At 47.5% G+C, this 12,475-nt stretch overlaps 5 protein-coding genes and 1 non-coding gene across 6 annotated transcripts; 2 read left to right on the top strand and 4 right to left on the bottom strand.

The window, feature by feature from the left end:
- Window positions 1-592: 592 nt before the first annotated feature.
- LOC121836246 (histone H2B) lies at window positions 593-1,098 on the bottom strand. Its single transcript, XM_042291092.1, has one exon. It carries the CDS (start codon window positions 1,023-1,025, stop codon window positions 651-653), a length of 375 nt encoding a protein of 124 aa, XP_042147026.1. The 5' UTR covers window positions 1,026-1,098; the 3' UTR covers window positions 593-650.
- Window positions 1,099-1,139: 41 nt separating this feature from the next.
- LOC120847766 (histone H2A-like) lies at window positions 1,140-2,471 on the top strand. Its single transcript, XM_040219639.3, has one exon. The coding sequence runs from the start codon at window positions 1,475-1,477 to the stop codon at window positions 1,847-1,849; it is 375 nt and encodes a 124-aa protein (XP_040075573.2). The 5' UTR covers window positions 1,140-1,474; the 3' UTR covers window positions 1,850-2,471.
- A 44-nt stretch (window positions 2,472-2,515) lies between these two features.
- On the bottom strand, window positions 2,516-3,520 carry LOC120847691 (histone H3). Its single transcript, XM_042291090.1, has one exon. The coding sequence runs from the start codon at window positions 3,227-3,229 to the stop codon at window positions 2,681-2,683; it is 549 nt and encodes a 182-aa protein (XP_042147024.1). The 5' UTR covers window positions 3,230-3,520; the 3' UTR covers window positions 2,516-2,680.
- A 27-nt stretch (window positions 3,521-3,547) lies between these two features.
- On the top strand, window positions 3,548-4,446 carry LOC120847751 (histone H1-III-like). Its single transcript, XM_040219616.2, has one exon. It carries the CDS (start codon window positions 3,769-3,771, stop codon window positions 4,387-4,389), a length of 621 nt encoding a protein of 206 aa, XP_040075550.2. The 5' UTR covers window positions 3,548-3,768; the 3' UTR covers window positions 4,390-4,446.
- A 2,885-nt stretch (window positions 4,447-7,331) lies between these two features.
- LOC120848519 lies at window positions 7,332-7,450 on the bottom strand. Its single transcript, XR_005717710.2, has one exon. It is a non-coding gene; the product is annotated as a 5S ribosomal RNA (ribosomal RNA).
- Window positions 7,451-10,284: 2,834 nt separating this feature from the next.
- Window positions 10,285-10,764, bottom strand: LOC120846768 (histone H2B). Its single transcript, XM_040218640.2, has one exon. It carries the CDS (start codon window positions 10,715-10,717, stop codon window positions 10,343-10,345), a length of 375 nt encoding a protein of 124 aa, XP_040074574.2. The 5' UTR covers window positions 10,718-10,764; the 3' UTR covers window positions 10,285-10,342.
- Window positions 10,765-12,475: the final 1,711 nt, after the last annotated feature.

The raw sequence follows: 12,475 nt of genomic DNA, 5'->3' as shown, positions 1-12,475 counted from the left end.
AGGGAAACATGTGAAGCTGTAGAGTCCGGCGCGCGCTCGTGCCGCGATTCGATCGTCTAAGATCAGGCAAAAATAAAAATAAAAGTACTCGCCTTAAAAGAGTTTCTCTTTTTTGTGCTGTTAGTACACACTTTTCTTTCGCGGCACACGAGATTAAAAGCCTGTATCTACGTTTATCATTGCATTTTTTAAACTTAAAATAAGAACACTCGAATTTAAAAGCAAGTTATTTGATACAACCGTGGCTCTAAAAAGAAAAACGCTGCAACTCGAAAACAAAACACTTTGGAGTATGGGCTCCCAACGGCTAAAAACCACGCGAATATATCCTTTACATACGCGAGCGATGTGCAATATTTAGGAAGGTCACTCGTGCCCTCAAAAGCAATGAAATACAATGTTTTTTTTTTCACCGAAACAAAATAAACGACATCCGACTGTGGCTACAAGAAGCCAAGTTCGACTGCACAACAAGAAAAAAGACATACTCTTTGCAAACATGCGCGATGCAGAAGCACTGGGTACTCACATATTTCTTGAAAAGAGAGACACGGGAGTTGGAAGTCATCGAGAGACGGCCGTTTTGCAGGGATGAGTATGGCCCTCAAAAGGGCCGTTTGTACATACAGCAGGGAGATAGCTCCTGGGTGTTACTTGGAACTGGTGTACTTGGTGACAGCCTTGGTGCCCTCGGACACCGCATGCTTTGCCAGTTCACCCGGCAGCAGGAGCCTCACAGCTGTCTGGATCTCCCGACTCGTGATGGTCGAGCGCTTGTTGTAGTGAGCCAGCCGAGACGACTCTGCTGCGATGCGCTCGAAGATGTCGTTCACGAAGCTGTTCATGATCGACATGGCCTTGCTGGACACTCCGGTGTCGGGATGGACCTGTTTGAGCACCTTGTAGATGTAGATGCTGAAGCTCTCCTTCCTCTTGCGCCTCTTCTTCTTCTTGTCGGTGGCACGCACATTTTTCTGTGCCTTGCCCGCCTTCTTCACTGCTTTTCCGCTCGGTTGGGGGGGCATCCTCGCGCGACTTGTCTTCGGGAGAAGATCGACGTTGTTACTCGCAAAAAGATGGCGAAACAACAACTGGGGCAACCTGAAATTTTCAGTTTTCTTTGCTCTTTTTATAGGTTTTCACAGCATTCTGAAAAATGTGCTCCGATTGGCCAGCATTCTAGAGCGCGGGAAACAGTGCGCTGTGATTGGAGTACGCCCAAAATAAAGCTTCGCGATTGGTTGCTGCGCGAACCAATGAGCAAGCAGTTGAAACTACAATTTTTTGGGAGAGGGTTTTGGGAGAGGAGTGCTATGAAGCAGAGGCAGTGCAAGGCGAAAACGCGCTCCTGCAGCGCCCCCCAAGCGGAGAGGACTGGCACTTGCTTTGATTTTCTGCTTCTCGATGCGCTGACTCCCTCACTCACTCAGTGTTCGTTGGTTTGTTCGGTTGTCCACTTCTCACCTCCACCAAGATGTCTGGGCGCGGAAAAGGAGGCAAGGCAAAGGGCAAGAGCAAGACCCGTTCCAGCCGCGCGGGGCTCCAGTTTCCCGTGGGAAGGATCCACCGACTACTGCGAAAGGGCAACTACGCGGAGCGAGTAGGTGCCGGTGCCCCCGTCTACTTGGCGGCCGTACTCGAGTACCTGGCTGCCGAAGTGCTCGAGCTGGCAGGAAACGCGGCCAGAGACAACAAGAAAACTAGGATCATCCCTCGACACCTGCAGCTGGCCATTCGCAACGACGAAGAGCTCAACAAGCTGCTGTCCGGCGTTACCATCGCGCAAGGAGGTGTCCTGCCCAACATCCAGGCCGTCCTCCTTCCCAAGAAGACCGAGAAGAAGGCGTAAACCATCCCGCGGCATCCGCTACAGAAAAACGGTCCTTTTCAGGACCACTCATGACTTGAGTACAGGATACTCATTTCCGTGCGCTAGTCTTCCGTGTCTCTAAACGCTCGGGTATGTGCATTTCAATTTCCTTTTTGTGCAATGCCGACAGTGTTTCTCTTTCATCACCTACAGGCCTTGAATGCCACTCTTAGGCATTCTCCCATGCATAATATTTACGCTGCGTTTAATGCCAAATTCTTTCACGTGTGCGAATTGCCCGAACAAGACTTGCTGTCGGGCGCAAAGGCCAGCATTGCTTGTTATTTGAACTCGTAAAACCACCGCTGCACTGCCTCGCTTTGAGAGGATTTGAAGCTGTTTCTACGAGAGTCAACAATCGGAGCAGCATTTCCCCGAAACCGGCAGAGGGCAATAAATGTTGTGGACATCCCTCAAAAACAGATAATTACTCCACGGGTTTTTGTTGGTCGAATCTATAATCGTGATATTCGCTGATTGCTAGAAAATGAACCCTGTAATGTCTCGGGAAAGGTTTTTTTCTTCTTTATTTATTTCATTCAACAACACTTTAGAAAACAAGGAACACATGAAGGAATCGTTGGAAGCAACTGCGAACGGAGCACTTGGCACAATGCAAACTAGTTCAAAATAATGGGAGAATAAATAGAAAGTACTCACAGCTTTTGAACTCCTGCACTTGGAACAAGTCAGCATCGGAGATTGAGACACGGGAGGACGTCGCTTTACACATGTCCGAAAAGCATGTCTGATGTGGCCCTGAAGAGGGCCGTTTTTGTGGCGTTGCCTGCCGCTTCCAAAGAAGCGACATTAAGCGCGTTCACCGCGGATGCGACGAGCCAGCTGGATGTCCTTAGGCATGATGGTTACCCGCTTGGCGTGGATGGCACAGAGGTTGGTGTCTTCGAAGAGACCGACCAAGTAGGCCTCGCTGGCCTCCTGCAGGGCCATTACAGCCGAGCTCTGGAAGCGGAGGTCCGTCTTGAAATCTTGCGCGATCTCCCGCACTAGCCTCTGGAAGGGCAGCTTGCGGATGAGCAGCTCAGTCGACTTCTGGTAACGACGAATCTCACGCAGCGCGACCGTGCCCGGCCTGTAGCGATGCGGCTTCTTGACTCCACCGGTTGCAGGAGCACTCTTCCGGGCGGCCTTCGTAGCCAGCTGCTTGCGCGGTGCTTTTCCTCCCGTGCTCTTGCGGGCGGTCTGCTTCGTACGGGCCATTCCGAAACGTTGGGACAATAAAACGAGAGAGCTAGCAAACAGCAACACACCTCGACTCCTGACGACCAACTGCCTCAGCGCGAGTGGCGAAACTTCCTTCCCGACAAGGCCTCTCGGCCAATCAGAGAGCTTGTTCATTCTGGATGCTGTTTTGGGCAAGTTTCTTGCGAGGGACAGCGCACGTGGCTCGCTAGGACAATATTTCACGATTGAAGTGATCTAAACTTGTGGGGATAATGTGGAACCAACGTTAGAGCACAGAATCGAGCAAAAATTAGACTCCCAACCTTGTTATTTTAGAAACGGCACGGTTATAAACATTCGTTACCTTCTCCAGTGGGCCGCGCTCGCCTCTCGTCCAATCAGCGCGCTTGTTCATTCTTGGATGCTGTTTTGGGCGACTTTCTTGCGAGGGCCTATGCGCTTGGCTCCGTAAAATAATTTTTCTCGATCGAAGTAACTCAGACTTGTGAGGATAATGTGGAACCTATATTAGAGCACAGAATCGAGCAAAAATTAGACTCCAAACTTTGTTATTTTAGAAACGGCATGGTTACAAACATTCGTCACCTTCGAAGGGCTTCTCCCGGAGGTTCGCGCTCGCCTCTCTCGGCCAATGAGCGCTTGTTCTAGACGGTTTTTTTTCAGTCTCTCTCTGCTTACGATTAGAGTGGGTCATGTCCGAAGAAGTGTCCGCTCCTGCTGGGGTCGCGGCCCCCGCTGCCCTTAAGAGCCCCAAAAAGGCTTCCACGAAAGTGTCCAAGGGAAAGGCAAAGGCCGTGCCAACGCATCCCAAGGTGTCCGCAATGGTGACAGCAACCATCAGTGCGCTTAAGGAACGTGGTGGTTCATCTCTACAAGCCATCAAGAAATACATGTCTGCCAACTACAAGGTGGACGTCGAGAAGCTGTCTCCTTTCATCCGCAAGTATCTCAAGTCTGCCGTGGCTGCGGGAGCATTGGTGCAGACCAAGGGCAAGGGAGCTACCGGATCGTTCAAGCTGTCAGCCAAGTCCGACAAGCCCTCACCTGCTGCTAGGAAGCCCAAAAAGGAGGCTGGTGCTGCAAAGAAGCGCCCAGCCTCGGCAACTGCCGGTGCGGCCAGGAAGAAGAAGCCCGGGACTGCCAAGAAGTCGCCCGCAAAGAGGGCCAAGTCGGCCAAGCCCAAGTCGGCCAAGCCGAAAAAGCCAAAGGCAGAGAAGAAGGCTGCAGCACCCAAGAGCCCCAAGAAACCCAAGGCAGCAAAAAAGACCCCTGCCAAGAAGCCGGCTGCAAAGAAGGCTTCCTCCAAGAAATAGGTCTTCTCCTGGATATCCAGAGCGAAAAACAAAACGGCCCTCATCAGGGCCATAATTCGTTTGCATATCGGGGGATATGCACTTGCGTGGCATGCAGCTCCCGTGTCTCTCGCCACCTCTCTGTTCCAGCCTCGGTAAGCTGATTCCTGCTCTTTTTCAATGTGCACGAGGCATACTTGGTGTTATATTATTGTTTGTTCCCCTGTTAGCAGCATTTTATCTTTGTGTGTGGTACTCGTGAAGTCGTGGAGGCCCGCTTCACGCTCGAGCCGCGATTCGATCGCCTAAGATCAGGCGAAAATAAAAAAAAAACTACTCGCTTTAGAACAGTCTTTTTTTCTGTCCTCTTAGCGCACACCTTTTTTTTGCGGCACACGAAATTAAGAATCTGTATCTACGTTTATTATTACCTCTTTTAAACTTAAATCGACCAGCCGCCCTGACCGCTTGAAAACTAGTTTTGCCTTCCAAGTAAGAGGTTAGATCGAAATATGAAGAAAAATAACTCCGTTTAAATTCAAATAATTTTTACACCTATTAGAGAAGTTCATTAGCTTTCGGAAAATATATACTTCGCTATGCGTAAAAATATTTTTCGTTGCGTTAGAGAGTGAAACAGGTCAAGCTGTAGAGTCCGGCGCGCGCTCGAGCCGCGATTCGATCGTCCAAGATCAGGCAAAAATTAAATATAAAAAGAACTACTCGCTTCAGAAGAGTCTCTTTTTCTGTGCTCTTAGCGCACACGTTTTTTTAGCGGCACACAAAATTAAGAATCTGCATCTGCGTTTATTATTACCTTTGTTAAACTTAAATCGACCATCCACCCAGAGCGCCCGAAAACTTGTTTTGCCTTCCAAGTAAGTGGTCAGATCGAAATATGAAGAAGAATAACTCCGTTTAAATTCAAATAATTTTTACACCTATTAGAGAAGTTCATTAGCTTTCGGAAAATATATACTTCGCTATGCGTAAAAATATTTTTCGTTGCGTTAGAGAGTGAAACAGGTCAAGCTGTAGAGTCCGGCGCGCGCTCGAGCCGCGATTCGATCGTCCAAGATCAGGCAAAAATTAAATATAAAAAGAACTACTCGCTTCAGAAGAGTCTCTTTTTCTGTGCTCTTAGCGCACACGTTTTTTTAGCGGCACACAAAATTAAGAATCTGCATCTGCGTTTATTATTACCTTTGTTAAACTTAAATCGACCATCCACCCAGAGCGCCCGAAAACTTGTTTTGCCTTCCAAGTAAGTGGTCAGATCGAAATATGAAGAAAAATAACTCCGTTTAAAATTCAAATAATTTTTTACACCTATTAGAGAAGTTCATTAGCTTTCGGAAAATATATACTTCGCTATGCGTAAAATATTTTTCGTTGCGTTAGAGAGTGAAACAGGTCAAGCTGTAGAGTCCGGCGCGCGCTCGAGCCGCGATTCGATCGTCCAAGATCAGGCAAAAATTAAATATAAAAAGAACTACTCGCTTCAGAAGAGTCTCTTTTTCTGTGCTCTTAGCGCACACGTTTTTTGAGCGGCACACAAAATTAAGAATCTGCATCTGCGTTTATTATTACCTTTGTTAAACTTAAATCGACCATCCACCCAGAGCGCCCGAAAAACTTGTTTTGCCTCCAAGTAAGTGGTCAGATCGAAATATGAAGAAGAATAACTCCGTTTAAATTCAAATAATTTTTACACCTATTAGAGAAGTTCATTAGCTTTCGGAAATATATACTTCGCTATGCGTAAAAATATTTTTCGTTGCGTTAGAGAGTGAAACAGGTCAAGCTGTAGAGTCCGGCGCGCGCTCGAGCCGCGATTCGATCGTCCAAGATCAGGCAAAAATTAAATATAAAAAGAACTACTCGCTTCAGAAGAGTCTCTTTTTCTGTGCTCTTAGCGCACACGTTTTTTGAGCGGCACACAAAATTAAGAATCTGCATCTGCGTTTATTATTACTTTGTTAAACTTAAATCGACCATCCACCCAGAGCGCCCGAAAACTTGTTTTGCCTTCCAAGTAAGTGGTCAGATCGAAATATGAAGAAGAATAACTCCGTTTAAATTCAAATAATTTTTACACCTATTAGAGAAGTTCATTAGCTTTCGGAAAATATATACTTCGCTATGCGTAAAAATATTTTTCGTTGCGTTAGAGAGTGAAACAGGTGAAGCTGTAGAGTCCGGCGCGCGCTCGAGCCGCGATTCGATCGTCCAAGATCAGGCAAAAATTAAATATAAAAAGAACTACTCGCTTCAGAAGAGTCTCTTTTTCTGTGCTCTTAGCGCACACGTTTTTTGAGCGGCACACAAAATTAAGAATCTGCATCTGCGTTTATTATTACCTTGTTAAACTTAAATCGACCATCCACCCAGAGCGCCCGAAAACTTGTTTTGCCTTCCAAGTAAGTGGTCAGATCGAAATATGAAGAAGAATAACTCCGTTTAAATTCAAATAATTTTTACACCTATTAGAGAAGTTCATTAGCTTTCGGAAAATATATACTTCGCTATGCGTAAAAATATTTTTCGTTGCGTTAGAGAGTGAAACAGGTCAAGCTGTAGAGTCCGGCGCGCGCTCGAGCCGCGATTCGATCGTCCAAGATCAGGCAAAAATTAAATATAAAAAGAACTACTCGCTTCAGAAGAGTCTCTTTTTCTGTGCTCTTAGCGCACACGTTTTTTTAGCGGCACACAAAATTAAGAATCTGCATCTGCGTTTATTATTACCTTTGTTAAACTTAAATCGACCATCCACCCAGAGCGCCCGAAAACTTGTTTTGCCTTCCAAGTAAGTGGTTAGATCGAAATATGAAGGAAGAATAACTCCGTTTAAATTCAAATAATTTTTACACCTATTAGAGAAGTTCATTAGCTTTCAGAAAATATAAGAACTGGTACAAAAGGACACAACCCCTCCAAGAGAGCAGAAAAAAAAAAAAGAAAAATGCCATCAGCACTCCGTGTTCTCAGGTGGTCACCCTCCCAAGTACTGACGGAGCCCGATGCTGCTTAGCTTCGGTGATCGGACGAGAACCGGCGTATTCAGCATGGTATGGCCGATGGCAGGTACTAGGGCAACGAATGTTCGACTGCTGCCTGAGAAGATTGGTACACTCGGCTGTGGCGCACAAAATGGTAGAGACCCGCGGCAAAACAACACTCATGACAAAAGAGGAATCACTCACCCAAAGCAGTGCTTGTTTTCAGGATTACAGAGAGACACGGGAGGGAGGCGTTGGAATGAAAACCCGTTTCCAAGATAGACCGGTACTGGTTTGGCCCTGAAAAGGGCCGTTTTCGATGTGTGTCCGACGGCGAGACGGCTGTTAACCACCGAAACCATAGAGGGTACGGCCTTGCCTCTGAGCGCGTACACCACATCCATGGCCGTCACGGTCTTCCTCTTGGCGTGCTCGGTGTAGGTGACGGCATCGCGAATGACGTTCTCCAGGAAGACCTTGAGGACGCCGCGGGTCTCTCATAGATGAGGCCGGAAATGCGCTTGACACCACCGCGGCGGGCTAGGCGACGGATTGCAGGCTTGGTGATCCCCTGGATGTTATCGCGAAGAACCTTGCGATGGCGCGTTGGCACCACCCTTGCCCAGGCCCTTGCCGCCCTTGCCTCTTCCAGACATGTTTGCTGCAAAAACAGGGACGGAAAACACGACCGCACCGTTCGCCTACTTCAACAAAGACTGGCGGCAATGCTCTACGGGTCCGACCAAGGTGAACCCACGACGGCCTCCTCCTCCCGCCGACGAATGGGAGCAGTCCTGCAGCTTCGTATTGTGGCCGACAGGTGGCTGCGCACTGGAAGCAAGCGTGTGTTGATGAAATGCATGGCTTTAGCAAAGGCATTCATACACCTCGCCCATTTTGAGTCTTCATAGGTTGTATGTGCAAAACATTGTTTTTTCTAGGTTCCAGGAGATATATATTTTAGCGGGATTAAGATTCGCTTTCGCTAAGTCAATGGGAGAAACATGTCAACTCAGGAGTGCCGAGCTTCGCACCGATGCAGCTAGTCAAGGGCCCGTTTTCACATGCGAATTAAAAAAGAGTTTTATAAACGTTCGAGCAATCTATTCATCGGAACTTGTACAAGACACACTCTTCTCACGGCACACAAAAATTAAAGTTTCTTATCACTGGCGTTTTTAAGCGCGCAGTGCAATTCACCGCCATGGTGAGCCGGGTCGACAGCAAGTTGGGTCACCCAAGAACACAGTTTGATCAAAATATTGACTTATATAAAAGGGTCCGGTTTTAAGTGCTTATTACACGGGACGAAAAGTCTTTTTGGCTGGCAGAAAATTTGATACTGAAAAACGTTTTACCAAGCCTTCGGTCTGTTAAGAAGCCAAACCTGCCACCCGAAAGCGGCCAGTTCGTGCCGCTGCCGCGAATCGCGCAAATGAAGTAAAGTAATAAAACATTTCGTCTAAATTCAAATGCTTTTTACACCTACCGAAGAATTTCATTAGCTTTCAGAAAATAGACACTTCGGTAAGCGTAAAGATATTTTTCGTTGCGTTAGAGAGCGAAACAGGCGAAGCCGTAGGGCCGGCTTCGCGCTCGGGCCGGAATTCGATTGTCCAAGATCAGGCAAAAATTAAAAATAAAAAAAAAACTACTCGCTTTAGAAGAGTCTCTTTTTCTGTGCTCTTAGCGCACACCTTTTTTTAGCGGCACACGAAATTAAGAATCTGTAGCTACGTTTTTTATTACCTTTTTTAAGCTTAAATCGACCAGCCGCCCTTAGCGCCCGAAAACTAGTTTCGGCTTCCAAGGTAAGCGGTTAGATCGAAATATGAAGAAGAATAACTCCGTTTCAATTCAAATGCTTTTTACACCTATTGAAGAAGTTTATTAGCTTTCAAAAAATATATACTTCGATATGCGTAAAAATATTTTTCGTTGCGTTAGAGAGTGAAACAGGTGAAGCTGTAGAGTCCGGCGCGCGCTCGAGCCGCGATTCGATCGTCTAAGATCAGGCCAAAAATTAGAAATAAAAAGAACTACTCGCTTTAGAAAAGTCTCTTTTTCTGTGCTTTTAGCGCACACTTTTCTCTAGCGGCACACAAAATTAACAGTCTTTATCTACCTTGTTTTAAACTTAAATCGACCAGCCACCCAGAGCGCCCGAAAACTAGATTTGGCTTCCAAGTAAGTGGTTAGATCAATATATGAACAAAAATAACTCTGTTTAAAATCAAACGCTTTCTATACCTATTGGAGAAGTTCATTAGCTTTCGGAAAATATATATTTCGATATGCGTAAAGATATTTTTCGTTGCGTTAGAGAGGGAAACATGTGAAGCTGTAGAGTCCGGCGCGCGCTCGTGCCGCGATTCGATCGTCTAAGATCAGGCAAAAATAAAAATAAAAGTACTCGCCTTAAAAGAGTTTCTCTTTTTTGTGCTGTTAGTACACACTTTTCTTTCGCGGCACACGAGATTAAAAGCCTGTATCTACGTTTATCATTGCATTTTTTAAACTTAAAATAAGAACACTCGAATTTAAAAGCAAGTTATTTGATACAACCGTGGCTCTAAAAAGAAAAACGCTGCAACTCGAAAACAAAACACTTTGGAGTATGGGCTCCCAACGGCTAAAAACCACGCGAATATATCCTTTACATACGCGAGCGATGTGCAATATTTAGGAAGGTCACTCGTGCCCTCAAAAGCAATGAAATACAATGTTTTTTTTTTCACCGAAACAAAATAAACGACATCCGACTGTGGCTACAAGAAGCCAAGTTCGACTGCACAACAAGAAAAAAGACATACTCTTTGCAAACATGCGCGATGCAGAAGCACTGGTACTCACATATTTCTTGAAAAGAGAGACACGGGAGTTGGAAGTCATCGAGAGACGGCCGTTTTGCAGGGGATGAGTATGGCCCTCAAAAGGGCCGTTTGTACATACAGCAGGGAGATAGCTCCTGGGTGTTACTTGGAACTGGTGTACTTGGTGACAGCCTTGGTGCCCTCGGACACCGCATGCTTTGCCAGTTCACCCGGCAGCAGGAGCCTCACAGCTGTCTGGATCTCCCGACTCGTGATGGTCGAGCGCTTGTTGTAGTGAGCCAGCCGAGACGACTCTGCTGCGATGCGCTCGAAGATGTCGTTCACGAAGCTGTTCATGATCGACATGGCCTTGCTGGACACTCCGGTGTCGGGATGGACCTGTTTGAGCACCTTGTAGATGTAGATGCTGAAGCTCTCCTTCCTCTTGCGCCTCTTCTTCTTCTTGTCGGTGGCACGCACATTTTTCTGTGCCTTGCCCGCCTTCTTCACTGCTTTTCCGCTCGGTTGGGGGGGCATCCTCGCGCGACTTGTCTTCGGGAGAAGATCGACGTTGTTACTCGCAAAAAGATTGGCGAAACAACAACTGGGGCAACCTGAAATTTTCAGAGAGAGAGAGAGAAGTCTTGCAAAAGAGGAAAAACCATCGTTGGAGTTACAGCCATGGGCCGAACGGTCATCGTTGGATTGGGGGGAAGGGAAGGGGATAAAAGCTGATAGAAGAAAAAATTGTGAAAAAAAGAGAGAGGGGGGGTTGTTTCGCCAAAGCCGAACAAGCGGGGCGCGAGGAGCCACAGAAAGTGGACTGGCAGAAAGGGGGCGGAGCCGAGGAAGGAAGGAGATCCTTTAAATGTCCAAGTGTCTTGTCCAGAAGCCTGTAGCACATCTTCACAGAGTCCAGGGTGAACGAATCGGGTTCGGCACGCGGTGTCCGAATTTCCAAGGCACTGCCACCAGTCACACCAACACCAAGTTTCCCAGTTTTTCCGAGCCAAAGTGCAATGGGTCGGCGAGCATCTCTCTGCTGCATGTATACACAACACGGTGTTGCGAAAGGATTGGGGGGGAACATTAATAGATTCCGTTCCCTCAACAGGGGCGGTCGAGCCTATTGTATGCATAAGGGACATTCCGCAGAGTGCTACGGAATGACATTCTTTGCCTGTGTTTGGCTGAGTGACCCACGCGATTTAACGCGTGGTTCACCAAACGCAAAGGTAGAAATTACTTGTATGGCATTTTCTGAAAATGCCTGACCCTTGGCATGCCTAGGGTTTACTAGCTTGAAATTTTCAGTTTTCTTTGCTCTTTTTATAGGTTTTCACAGCATTCTGAAAAATGTGCTCCGATTGGCCAGCATTCTAGAGCGCGGGAAACAGTGCGCTGTGATTGGAGTACGCCCAAAATAAAGCTTCGCGATTGGTTGCTGCGCGAACCAATGAGCAAGCAGTTGAAACTACAATTTTTTGGGAGAGGGTTTTGGGAGAGGAGTGCTATGAAGCAGAGGCAGTGCAAGGCGAAAACGCGCTCCTGCAGCGCCCCCCAAGCGGAGAGGACTGGCACTTGCTTTGATTTTCTGCTTCTCGATGCGCTGACTCCCTCACTCACTCAGTGTTCGTTGGTTTGTTCGGTTGTCCACTTCTCACCTCCACCAAGATGTCTGGGCGCGGAAAAGGAGGCAAGGCAAAGGGCAAGAGCAAGACCCGTTCCAGCCGCGCGGGGCTCCAGTTTTCCCGTGGGAAGGATCCACCGACTACTGCGAAAGGGCAACTACGCGGAGCGAGTAGGTGCCGGTGCCCCCGTCTACTTGGCGGCCGTACCTCGAGTACCTGGCTGCCGAAGTGCTCGAGCTGGCAGGAAACGCGGCAGAGACAACAAGAAAACTAGGATCATCCCTCGACACCTGCAGCTGGCCATTCGCAACGACGAAGAGCTCACAAGCTGCTGTCCGGCGTTACCATCGCGCAAGGAGGTGTCCTGCCCAACATCCAGGCCGTCCTCCTTCCCAAGAAGACCGAGAAGAAGGCGTAACCATCCCGCGGCATCCGCTACAGAAAAACGGTCCTTTTCAGGACCACTCATGACTTGAGTACAGGATACTCATTTCCGTGCGCTAGTCTTCCGTGTCTCTAAACGCTCGGGTATGTGCATTTCAATTTCCTTTTTGTGCAATGCCGACAGTGTTTCTCTTTCATCACCTACAGGCCTTGAATGCCACTCTTAGGCATTCTCCCATGCATAATATTTACGCTGCGTTTAATGCCAAATTCTTTCACG

This window comes from Ixodes scapularis, unplaced genomic scaffold, assembly GCF_016920785.2.
Source record: "Ixodes scapularis isolate PalLabHiFi unplaced genomic scaffold, ASM1692078v2 PGA_scaffold22__2_contigs__length_789307, whole genome shotgun sequence".
NCBI lineage: Eukaryota > Metazoa > Arthropoda > Arachnida > Ixodida > Ixodidae > Ixodes > Ixodes scapularis.
Note: the sequence above shows the minus strand (reverse complement) of the source record. Positions and strands in the feature narration are given on the sequence as shown.

Excerpts from the sequence above, each read along its gene's own strand:
- LOC120847751 (XM_040219616.2), top strand. The coding sequence starts at position 3,769 with ATGTCCGAAGAAGTGTCCGCTCCTGCTGGGGTCGCGGCCCCCGCTGCC.
- LOC120847691 (XM_042291090.1), bottom strand. The coding sequence starts at position 3,229 with ATGAACAAGCTCTCTGATTGGCCGAGAGGCCTTGTCGGGAAGGAAGTT.
- LOC120846768 (XM_040218640.2), bottom strand. The coding sequence starts at position 10,717 with ATGCCCCCCCAACCGAGCGGAAAAGCAGTGAAGAAGGCGGGCAAGGCA.
- LOC120847766 (XM_040219639.3), top strand. The coding sequence starts at position 1,475 with ATGTCTGGGCGCGGAAAAGGAGGCAAGGCAAAGGGCAAGAGCAAGACC.
- LOC121836246 (XM_042291092.1), bottom strand. The coding sequence starts at position 1,025 with ATGCCCCCCCAACCGAGCGGAAAAGCAGTGAAGAAGGCGGGCAAGGCA.